Below are 12,341 nucleotides of genomic sequence, written 5' to 3' on the forward strand. Positions count from 1 at the left end.
CAAACAGCTCAAATTAAAGAATCCTAGTTTACGGGTGCTGCGTGTCAATAACGTCTCCCTCAGGCTCCTCCTCAGTTGATATGCCCTCCTCTGAACATTAAAACCCTGCTCTGCTCTCTGGCTCTGAAGTTTTTCCTTCTTCCTGAGGTATGAAAAATGGTTGAAAATGGGAAGAAGCAAGTCCCACTGTCCCCCACAAAGGTCATGGGTTAAAATGTATATTTTTAAAGGCTTAGAATGAATGTACACGTCTAAAATATTAATATGATATTGTTAAAATACTCTTAAATAATAATTAAAAAAAACATCTATGTTAAGAGCATAAACAATATGTCTTTTTGTATTTAATCACTTATGTCCCGGAGAGGACTAATTTAAACTGAAGGATATTGTATAACAGTATTGGACAAAGAGCGTTCTTGAAGCCAGCTCGCTGTGCTACGTCATGACGCCGGGGCGTGGCTTGTCAGTTTTCCTCTCCAGCTCCACGCTTGCCTTTGACAGTGAGCCTTGCTAGCTGTCGCGAGCTGTAATCCTCGAGCCTTTCAGAATAAGCAGCTAGCCGGCCGGTGATCTAATTTACCACGAGCACTCACCTCTCGGGGACAGTTAGCTTCAGCAAGGGGGCTCGCGCTAACCTGTGTTCGTCAGCTCACAAAGGGACGCCACCAAGATGTCCAAAGACACGGAAGGAAAGAGCGAGAAAATTATGGATATGGAGAGCAAGGTGTTGTGGTACCCGGACTCCAAGAGGAATACACAGATGGACAAGTTTAGGATACAGGTCAACGGGGACTATGGACTTAATCTGGGTGAGTCAAGAGGAGGGAGGGAGACAGACAGGGAGGCAGACAAATACAAGGAGGTGTGCTGCAGTGAACAGAGAGCTGAATAGAAACAATGTCTACCTCCTTTTTTATGTCGGTATATGTTGTATAATCAATACCTTACAGTTACCCTTACCTTTCCGAAGATGCTTTGCAGTGCTGTATTTTCAAGCTAGCTTTGGTGTGCAAGCTCTTAGCAAATTTAAAGAGGGTGCAGAAGAGAGTGAATCAGCATAAGCACATCTCTGCTGGTAATACAATTGCAAATAACTAACTCAGCACCCCCTTTTTGATAATAATTAGCTGTTTACAACACAGCAGCTGTGCTTGGCTCTCATGTTTGGATTCATCACAGTTCCTCACTTGAAGACAGAGGGCGGCCTATTTCAATTGTGTCTTTGATAGCGTGTAAATTTAACACAGCAGGGTTTAGGAGGAATGCTGAAAAACCGGGTCCACCGAGTATTGAATGGAGAGACAGAGAGAGACAGAGAGAGTGAGGGGGAGTTACGTAATTGGGTTGAGATTTGAGTGTATGTATGGCAGATGTGTTAAATAAAAAATAATGATGATGGCAATAAATGAGTTGAACATCTGTTATTTTTTTTGAAAACAGCGTTTGTTTTTAATTCTTTGGGTACTGACTTTTTCAGAGCCGATGCTGATACCAAGAGTTAGTACTTAATGAGACCGATGACCAATATTTTAAACCAACATTTATTTACAATAAAAATAGTTCTGTCTAAATTTAGAATTTGGAATATAACAAACTCCAACACAAAACTTCAGCAAATGTTTAATCAAAATTGAAACTTTCAACATCATTTACTGCAAGTTCCCAGCAACTTTTTTTATTTATAAAGTTCAGTAAAACATTTCAGTTTAAAAAAATGAATGAATAAAAACACCTTCCTGAGGTTTTACAAAGTAAAAGTTCCTTTCCTAGTGTTGGTTGACTGTGTTATGCACAATTTTTCTTAAATTAATTTTATTTGCGATCATTAAAATCAAATACCGATACAGATAATCTTCAAAATGCCAAATATATTCCCGATAATCGACCAGGCCAATAATCTGTCGAAACCTAGTACTCACTGAATCAAAATTCTTCTCCTCTCTCTTCAAAAAACAGTTTCTCTCACTCTTTTCACCACGCATAATGATTCATACTATATGAATTTAACAGAAACATTGCCTAAGTATTCCAGTATATTATTTCAATGGCCCAGGAAATCTCTATCAGTATTAAGTATAAGTCTCAAACTTGTGATGTCGTAAGATATAAATGCTGTATACATGTGACGTCGGAATACTTGGAATTACAACTTTTCCACTGGGAAAATTCACATGAACAGCATCCCATGTAGGAAAATCAACTCAGCAACTCAGAGATAAGTCTGGTAATCGGGATACCCAAAGGGGTTTGCAAGATAAATCCCAGCTTGTTTTGCTTCAGAGGTATTAGGCCTATATTTTCTCATGTTTAGCCAGCTGTTATGCCTTTGTAATATATGTTTGAGCTGATGGTCTCACCAGTAAGTCATTATGTATCTGTAGTAATCACTGATTCTCTGTCCTCTAGTCAACTACAATGACCTGTACCAGTGGTCGGTGGACAACTACCCAGATTTCTGGGCAGAGGTGTGGCGCTTCTGTGGAGTAGTCAGCTCCAAACCATATGAAGAGGTGAGTCGACCCTGCTGGTACATTGTATCCTGAAGAAGAATGGCTCTGATGCCAACCTGAAACTGAACAGCCACTTTAACGATTTCACTGTCACAAATACAGAAAGTACAACAGAGTAGAACAACTCATTATAAAGATCCAGTGAATGACCTGCATTTTCCCATGATGGAGTTTTCTTTTTTTTCCATGATCATAACTTTCAACTCTGGTTCCTCCTTTACTGTCATTCCTCAAACATGCCCCCTTATTTAACACTGTAAAATGATTCTCTGTGTTGTGAACAGAGATGTGGCCATAACATGCAATTACTGGGCCGCATTTATGAAGCACATAATTTGAGATCAAATCTCTTTGTACCAACAAATTGTGGGATGCATCGATTTTTTCTCCAAAATGCTTGCATTGAAAAAAAAATTGCTCATGAGATTACTGAAATGCACAAGTTGTTATTATGGATTGTGGCTTGTCTCAGGCCATAAAAGGGCAAAACAGTATCACATATTCCAACAGAGTTTATTTGTTTATTTTTAAACATTTGTCATTCCATTTCATCATCATTTACATGATTTGCAGCACACATATTTGTGTTGCTACATACCCACCCCTGAACCATCTGGAACAACTTGTTCTCGAGAGCTGGCAGTGTTTCTGTGAATCACTCTGTGCATCGAGCCTATGTTATTGTTATGTCCCATAATGCCCTGCACCTGTGACTTTCCAGCCAGCAATATTCTGGGTGTTTAATTTAAAATCAGACCACCTCTATTTTTTCATTCAAATGTGTGCAGAGATTTAAGATACATGTTAGTGAATGCGGCCTGCTGTAATGTAAATATTACTAAATAACTTCATTGCTGTGCTGATTTGCTCTCTCTTAGTCATTATTTTTCAGGGAGTAAGGTAGTAATCTGATATGTATATAATATGGGATAGGGGATAAGGGATAATATGATTCATCCCTTATGAGCAGTTACACAGTTAATTCAAGAACTGCTTTAATTTTTGGACAAAAATAAATTTGAATACACTGGCTGCTAGCTGATGCAAATCTGCAATATTTCTTTTTGCTGATAGTTTGTGATTTTTCTTCCCACGCCTCTCTGATGCCCAAACACTGTTTGGCTTATTATAGCACTGGCGACCATTTGTTGATGTTAGAGTTGCACCTGTTTTATAAGGTGACATTAAAAGGCAAGTATAAAAAAAATGAGTTTACTGATTTTAAATGTTCTGAATTCTTATGTTAATGATTTATTTTTCTGGCTAGCCTCTTATCAATGTTGCTTAGTTCCAGGATACAGACACTCAGGTGGGTGTGTGAGATAATAAATGGTGTCGTTGTGTCATGTTGTTGACACACCCTGTTTGTACACATATATAACACATTCCACGTAACACGTCACATATTGTTTTTTTAAACATACGTTTAGTAACCCATTCAACCTGTTCTTGGACAGAAGACAGGTAGCTAATACATTAGTCCATCAGTCACTTCATAATAGTGTTGTCAAGCTATTAAATGCTAGTGTTGCCATGGATTTTTTTTTATGACAAATTGGATTTCTGGTTTTGTTTCAAGTGCAGTCAAACACTCTCCTGTTGCAGTGGCAGAGGCACTGATTAGGCTTGATTAGTGTGTAATGCAGCGGCTCTCTGATTGGAGTGCTTTTATCTCACAGTACTATGTAAGCGAAAACACCAAAGCTTTAAAAGGCTTGGATTAAGTCAATAAAAATGTTGTGTTTCTCCTGTGTGGTTTCTCGGTGTGTGTTCTCTGGGTGTATACCAGGTTGTGGATGTAACCAAACGGATCTCGGATGTTCCAGAGTGGTTTAAAGGAGCCCGGCTCAACTACGCTGAGAACTTGCTCAAACATGCAGACCAGGACAAAGTAGCTCTCTATGCTGCAAGTAAGTATATAAAGTGTAGCTGATAAAAACGGTCCGATATACAACACGATAACCAACTCAAAATTTCTGCATTCTGAGGTGAAAGAGGGTAGTTAAACGCAGATCACGCAGGTACAAGGCTATCAAAAAACAGCATACATGAGGAAAAAAGATAACGCCTGCACGCTTACTCCATGCCACACCAGATTATTTCAGACAACGTTTTAAACCTGCTTGGATCTTTGTCAGGTCAAATGTTTAGAAAGATGAAACCACACTTATATTTATACATAATGCGCACCCATAGGCTGATGAGCTCTGTGTTGGCAGGTGTGTTTAACCATCTCAGCCAGTCAGGGTAGTAAAATAATTGACAATCATGTATTAAAGAAAATTACATAGAAATAAAACAGTGAAAGAAAAACTGTGATGTTAAGGCGATATTACAAAACATCAAATATATCTCAATTGATAAAAACATTATATCAAGATTCTTTATATTTATATCAAACTTTATATTAAAATCCATCACCAGTCTACATCACCTAAGTTCAAAGTTGTAATAAATTAAGGTCAAGGGAGTAATCTCCAATACATACAAAAAGACATCTAAAAAAACAGATCAAGTTCCAATAATGAAGAAAAGTCAGATTCCAATAAAGGAATTAAAATCCCAGTGAGGGGAGACACACACCTGTTATATTAACAAATAACCCTGTTATATTAACAAACAAATTTACACTTATACGTGCGCGTACATATGAACATGAACATATGAATAACTCAATTTTGACAAAAATATCAGATAGAACCATTTAATTCTAAGGTGACAGTGTTAAACAGCGCTGCGCCTTCAATTGCTGGCAAACTACATACACGGCTCATTTTCTGTTTTATTCTTCCAACCTCACAATTTGTCATTGCAAATAAATTAAGTAGGAGGAAAGTTAGGAAGATGTGAAAGAACAGAACTGCGGTTTCACTTGAGCAAAGAATCAATGTAGCAGTGAGCTCAAGGCTGCATACGTCACTTTGTTAATAGATGAGCTGCTGCTCTCTCCTCTATCTCTGAGGACTATCACAAACTAATGGATAGACCCCTCTTTATTGCCTTATCTGTGTGTACATGAGGGAGAGTGGGCTTTCACACACTCATGTACGCACATACAAATGCACAGTTTGCACACAACCTTGCGCAGGAGCTGTAATGTAATTATGAGAAGGCCCACTGGTCATGGTGCTGTGGAGCCTCTGTGGATGACAGTAAACTATTACTTAGAGAGAAAACAAAGATTGTTCCTATCTATGACTCTGTACTACCTCACCATCATTCTCTATTTTTATCTCCATCTCCGCTCCCTGGTTTTCTTTTCCTGTGCTTTGGATTTGAATTTCAGGAGTTTGATTGGCATTTTTATTAAGTGGTACACAAAGCCTAAAATGTCTTAATTAGAGCTGTGTGATTTGGAGAAAATCTAATATCATGATATATTTGTGCAAATACTTGGATATTGTCATTGCAATGATATTGTAGGGTTCACTGTCTGTGCTTTCACATAACTTTTAGAAAATTAGAATTTTGATAAATAATCATCAGTAATGTGGATGTAATGACTAAGCGGGTAAAGACAAAAAAAGAGCAGCCAGAATAGTTTGGTAAGTTCATAAAATGACATCACTTTACTTTAATGTAGCCTTTAAAACAAGGAGAAGACAACACTTACCAAACAATATCCAAAAACTAAGTGTCATATCAAGTCTTATATAATTATATTGATATAACAGTAATATTTTGCACAACCCTAGTCTAAACCAGTCAAAATGTATGATAGTGTTTGTAGCTTTCAGAAGAATTTTTCTGAAAAGTACATAATAATCTTAATAATCTGTTTTTGTGTCTCACTTTCTCTTTGTGTGTCTCAGCGGAAGCAAATGATGAGATTGTGAAGGTGACGTTTGGGGAGCTGAGGCGGGATGTGGCGTTGTTTGCTGCAGCCATGAGGAAAATGGGCGTCCAGACTGGAGACAGGGTTGTAGGTGAGTCTCAGAGTTAGTACTTTATGTCTCGCCGGGCGAAAACAAGACGAGAGAATTTGGAAAATAAGCTTGGATGTCAAATAGCTACAATCTCCATGCTAAATTTCAGCCTCCAAGGGCAAAAACTGTTGCTGGCAATAAGTGCGGAAATTTTTGTTGACCGACCAACCAACAGAGCGAGCTTCAGAGCTGCTGTTTGCAGCGTCAACAGTGGCAACAGTGTTTTACAGAACTTTTCTATCAGCCAAGTGAGGGTTGATTACCATCCATATTAAGTGGTAAATTAGATAAGATTTCTAGCTCTCCTCCTGAATCATTTCTGTTTTTGTCCTCCAATCTTCTTTATTTGAAACATGTTGCAGCAGGACTTGAACATGGGCTGTTTTGCTGTAGCTCTGTGGGTGTGTTTGTTCTCACTAGTAAGGAGGGCTGGCTGCCTTGGCACAAGCTGCAGCTCTTTCTGAAGTCACCACTTATTTTTTTCAAAGTTCATATTTGTACAAGCAGGAATGGCTGAGGATGCATATTTCTCTGCAGCACCCCACTGAACACTACATTCATCTACACATTTATACCTGTATGTTTTAACAGTGTCAAGTGCCACTGAGAAGCACCATGTGTGTTTTTTCAGTTGTGATCAGTAAATTTTTTGAAAGCAATCCTAATGTCAAAGGCTTTTTAAGAGCTGATTTCTTTCACTGTTGTAGCTTGTTGCCACATTGCTGTTTGTGGTAATGCATATTACTGAGCTGTTAGAAGTGCTCAGCTATCAGGGGTTTGGTTACTTTATGGTTGTCAAATAAAAGCAGGTCAAACTTTCGAACTGAACCTTGAAGAAAGAAAAAGGTGTTTGTTTGTATATAGAGGTTTTCGTATTTCAAAATACACACCCATACATAGAATTGTTAGCTAATACAAGAACAATTCATTTCAGTAGACTATTATAAAGACTCCAACCCTTGTGGCTAAGTCAAAATCATGGGTGTCAGAAGCCTCCACAGTTTGCTGTTTGATAAATTCTGCATGAAAATGAGTGTGATCTAGTCTGATTACCATTCACAATATTTCATAAATTTATACTGCATTTACCCTGCGTGATGGACTGCAGACAGTTCTTTCTTCAAAATTTGTCACTAACAAGAACCAAAGAAGTATCGTATAATAACAACCTGGTTATTAAAAGGTTTAAACTTGATTTTTAGAAAAAAAAAGTTTGTCATCGGGAAGTATTAAAATAGTTCAGAAAGCCTTGGGTCATAGGTTGTTCATGTAAAACAACATTGTGCTTGTTAAAACAGCTCTGAGATACAGCAGAAGAGTATACAAATGCCTAATTGCACTGAGTCTCGTCCATCACTGTCTCTCTTTCATTCTCTGTTCGGTGCCACATTTCCAGCCACGACGCTGCATTGTTTATTGAGCTGTTTGTGCTGTGTCAGTATCAGGGGCTTCAGTTTCACAGCGCGTTGTCAAATGGTAGCATCAGATGTCTGAAACTTTCACTCCTTGAAACAGCTTCTGTTTCTGCTCAAGTTGCTCAAGCCTTTTTATTATTATTTTTTGTGTAGATAAAGATGACAGAGAAAAGGCACAGTAGTTCAGAGGTTGAAGAAAAGGCTTGTGGATTAAAAAAAAACAATCTCAAATGCTGCTGAGAGAATTAATGGGGAAAAGGACAACTAGACTTGCAATGCTTGTCTGTAACCACAAGAGGTTTGACCCAGAAATTTGACCCACTGAAGCAAACACTTGTACTTAATCCTGACATTACCAGCAAAAAATCGAGGCACCTACATTTTCTGGTCCTTATATGTTCAAAAAGTTTCCTGCTCTTATTCTGAAGCAGCAATGGGACTAAAGTTTGCTGTTCATAAGCTCATATGGAGCTGCTTGGTCCAGGAATGATCACAGTGTGTAAAATTTCTGTGTGTGTGTGTGTGTGTGTGTGCATACGTGCGTGTGCATGCGTGTGTGTGTGGGCTCAGAGGAAAGATGGATATTGCAGTAGCGAATTCCATTAGCTAAATTACTTAAGCTCTATGGGAATCTCATTAGAAAGACTGGTGGGATGGACAGAAAGGGAGGAGAAGCCACAGAAACACAGATAGAGAGACACCAGCTACTCCATGCCTCCTTTCTCCCTCTTCCCCATTACTTTCCCATATCTAAACAAGAATCTGTGTTTGCGTTTCTGATGTGTGTGCTCGCTGGCGTGTGTTAGAGATGGAGATGTCCTTGTCCCCAGGTTGTAACCAGAATGTCTTGTCAGTATCTGCAATCCAGGAGATATATTAGCACTTAGCTGATGAAGCCAACCAGGCTTTATAGCAGGAAAAGAGCCAACCCTGCACACACTTACACACTCATGCATATACATACACATGCATGTATTCTCCCTTTTGTGCACTTTTTAGATCCATTGCTCTTCTCCTTGGTCTTCATTATCTTCAGCACCCTTTACTCTGTTATTCGTTTTGTATCAAGCCTCCACACCCACTGTTCTTCCATTGGGGAACACATATTTTTTAAATTATGTGTCATAAAAAAACACACACTGTGCAACCACGGTTTTACTGTTGAGCAATAAGAATGAGTCAGTACTGTAAAACAAAACTGTAGAAGCATTTTAATGTAAAATAGTACTTGACAAACAAATAAAAATGGTTTAAATTATAGAAATGACAACACTGGAATTTCAACAAAAAGTACAGTTTGTACAGTTAAACAACATGAGTTGAAATTAAAGAAGACCGTTAATTAGCAGGACCCATTTTGCTTTAGTGTACTTTTTTTTTTTAAACTCTCCATCGATGTAGAGTTAAGCATTGAGATTTGACAGGTCATGGTTAATATTGGTTTTAGAACAGGAAACGCCATGAGGCTACACTGCATAAAAAAATGGTATCAGAAACAACTGACAACATAGTTTAAGAAAAGAGAGCATAGTAGGCTACAAAGACATGCAAGCCAGCCAGTTTCATCCTTAACTTACCACAGATCGCTGTTTGTTCGCTTTCGATGGTGATGAAAGGCAGGTGAATTGGGTGTCACAACGACAGGCATTTCTCCAACAAAGCAAAAGGACATAGTGGGTTCCCTGGCTTTTCAAACATTAATCCAAGTTGGCTCTCTTTGTTTCTTGCTGCATCTTTGTGGAGTTATTTTTGTTTTTTTTATGTGTGCATCCATTTATTGACAGCATTATAAACTTTCATCTGTTCTCCACCTGGTGGATAATAAATGATTCAGGCTTCAGTTGATGGTTGCCCTCTTTAGCTACACATCACATATGACAATAGGTGACTGATTGGTGCTGTAATTCTGGAATTGTTGTTGCGGTCACAACGCTGTGTTTGCAGAGTATTTTGCAATGGTTTTAACAAACATAATCAAGGACTGCAACTATTTGTTTTATGAGGGGATATTAGTCAAATACATTCCATAGAATATGTCTCACATTGTGGCCTGTTTATTATGACTCACACGATTCGGCATGTTTAAAACTGACAAAGGAAACGCAAATCAGCATGGCACGGTTTGACTGGGCACAGCCAAAAGTGTAAATAGAATACCCCTTTATATGTTGATCCAAATTTGGCCATGCTGGCAGGAAACCAATGTCATTCAGGTCATTATTTCCTCGATCAGTATTTGTCACAGTTGCTTTCAGGACAGGATGTACTTCACTGACATTTAAAAGACAGAACGTCATCTGACTCCACCCAAAGTTTTTCAGAATACTTTATATCAACAAACATTATATCACTGCATACTGGAACCTCTCAGAGCTGAACTTTGACTAGGATCAAGAATGAAATACCACTTAGGCTGCTGTGATTGTCTGTAGGAGTCTGTTTAGCTCTGTAACATTGCACCTGTGGGCTCAGCATGGTTTAACTTTGGCAAAGACACTACTTACATCAATTCTCACAGTATGAATATTTTCAAACTTGAACTCATAGACATACTATGCTTATTGTATTTTCTGTTGGAGTGTGTGAATGACTAGCTGACAGGCGGTAAACATAGACCCTAAGCAATTCCAGGGAAACGGTCTATTCCCATCCAACTACATGACTCAATCAACAAAATTTTCCCCTTCAATGCTGGAATTAGTTTTAGCTGATTTTTTTACTTGGGACTCAGATTCATGCAGAGTTTTAGGCCTCTGGGATTGAGTCCTGTTTCATTGGTATCATGCCTTGGACTCATTTCACTTTTCATTTATTTTTTTTTTTTTAACTCAAGACCGTATCACATGGTATGGAGCACAAACATTACATACAAAACACTCAGTGTGTTAAGAAATGTAGTAAATATACCCAAAAGGGTGAAGTAAACATAAATGTACACAATGCATAGTTTTCATTTAAAAAACAGAGTTTAATGTTTTATGGGGCAAGAAAGGCACTCAAGGATAAACGCAATGTGTTTTGGTGTGTGACACTGAATATAAACACAATTTTGTGTGTTTATGATAAAACTCCGCAGGGCATCTTTAAAAAGTCTTTGTGGTACAATTTAATTAATGTTGTAATAATTTAAACTGCCTGGTTAAATCAAAGTTTACCACAGAGTAATTCACAGAGGTTAAGAGTCTTCCTCCAGGGCATGTTCACAGGAAGGATTCACGTCACAGAAGTTTTTTCTCGGCTTATTCAGTCACATTCTTGTTTCTTTAACCATTTATCCAATAACAGCTCTACTCACAGGGCTAAAGCAGACACTTTAATTGGATCATCTTGTTTTTTTTGAGTCCTTGAAATTAATGTTTTTTATGAATAGATAGGATAAGAAAACAAAAGGCAAATGCTAGTGTGATGATGCCTTTTATTGTGAAACGGTGAAGTGATGTCACGCCAAAGTATCCATAACTGTCCTGAAGGGCAAGTTGACTTCCACTCAGTGATTGTAATCAAACCCGAAACCTGAAGTTTTACAGCAGTGTGCATGATTAATCAGATGTGAACAGCAGTGTGCTGCTTTGACGTGGAAGTTGTTACAGCACAGCAAGATAGTCATTCATAACAGCAGCCACAGAGGCAGTCGAGCAAGGTGTTGTAGCAAGATTATGATCCATGACGCTATTTGTCCCGGTCCAATGAGAGAGTATGATAATTTATGAGAGTGTCTGCGGAGCCAGAGTGACGGGATGGTGATCTGTCAGCCCAAGATGTCATTTTAGCCAGGATCAGCTTCCTGGTTACGACAGGAGTCAGCATAGCAACCAATAAAACACTGATTAGTCATGATTCATAGGAAGTGACAGTGTGCTTACCATGTGCCTTTGACCAGTCATAGTGCTCGGGTGGAACGACCAGCTGTATTATTGTTTTATCATGTTAGATTAGATACACGTTATCAACTAAACAGCCCCCTGTTTATAGCATCAGGGCTCCTGTGTTGAGCCTGGCCAATCCAAAGTTTTTTTACATCATGCCATATATTTTTAGCTATAATGGACTATGCTACAGTGTTTTATTGAAACAAGCGGATGGTACATAGAGCAAATAGACACAGACATTTTTTTTCTTTTTTCTTTTTTACAAACACTATCAGACTTATCAGAATCTTAACCCTAACCATAAACCTTATGCAGTCTAACCTCATCCCATCCCACAGGCCTTTTTCATGGGTAGCAAGTGACTGATGGAATTCTGAAATAGTAGAAATCTACAGTAAAACTGGGAAAATAACAGAAAATTAAATAAAATATAACAGTCCCAGATAGAACATTAGTAAAGGTAGTGCCTAGCATTATGAATAAGCAGAAATAATGAGAAAATTAATTAAATTGAAAAGTAAATAAATAAACAATATATATGTTTATTTAAAAATTTAAAAAAAAGAAAATAAAAAGGGTAGTTGTTGATGTCCGAGGTATCAGGCCTGACTAAGACCT

The 12,341-nt window shown here is 38.1% G+C and overlaps 1 protein-coding gene across 1 annotated transcript in view; it reads left to right on the top strand.

Moving 5' to 3' along the window:
- Positions 1-513: 513 nt before the first annotated feature.
- Positions 514-12,341, top strand: part of aacs (acetoacetyl-CoA synthetase) — a 47,347-nt gene continuing 35,519 nt past the window's right edge. Inside the window, exons 1-4 of the mRNA XM_042487708.1 lie at positions 514-812; positions 2,410-2,513; positions 4,303-4,423; positions 6,326-6,439. Of these exons, the coding sequence (XP_042343642.1) occupies positions 674-812; positions 2,410-2,513; positions 4,303-4,423; positions 6,326-6,439 (478 nt within the window). The 5' untranslated portion in view covers positions 514-673. The remainder of the gene's footprint in view (positions 813-2,409; positions 2,514-4,302; positions 4,424-6,325; positions 6,440-12,341) is intronic.

The sequence above is a fragment of the Plectropomus leopardus genome, chromosome 6 (assembly GCF_008729295.1).
Source record: "Plectropomus leopardus isolate mb chromosome 6, YSFRI_Pleo_2.0, whole genome shotgun sequence".
NCBI lineage: Eukaryota > Metazoa > Chordata > Actinopteri > Perciformes > Serranidae > Plectropomus > Plectropomus leopardus.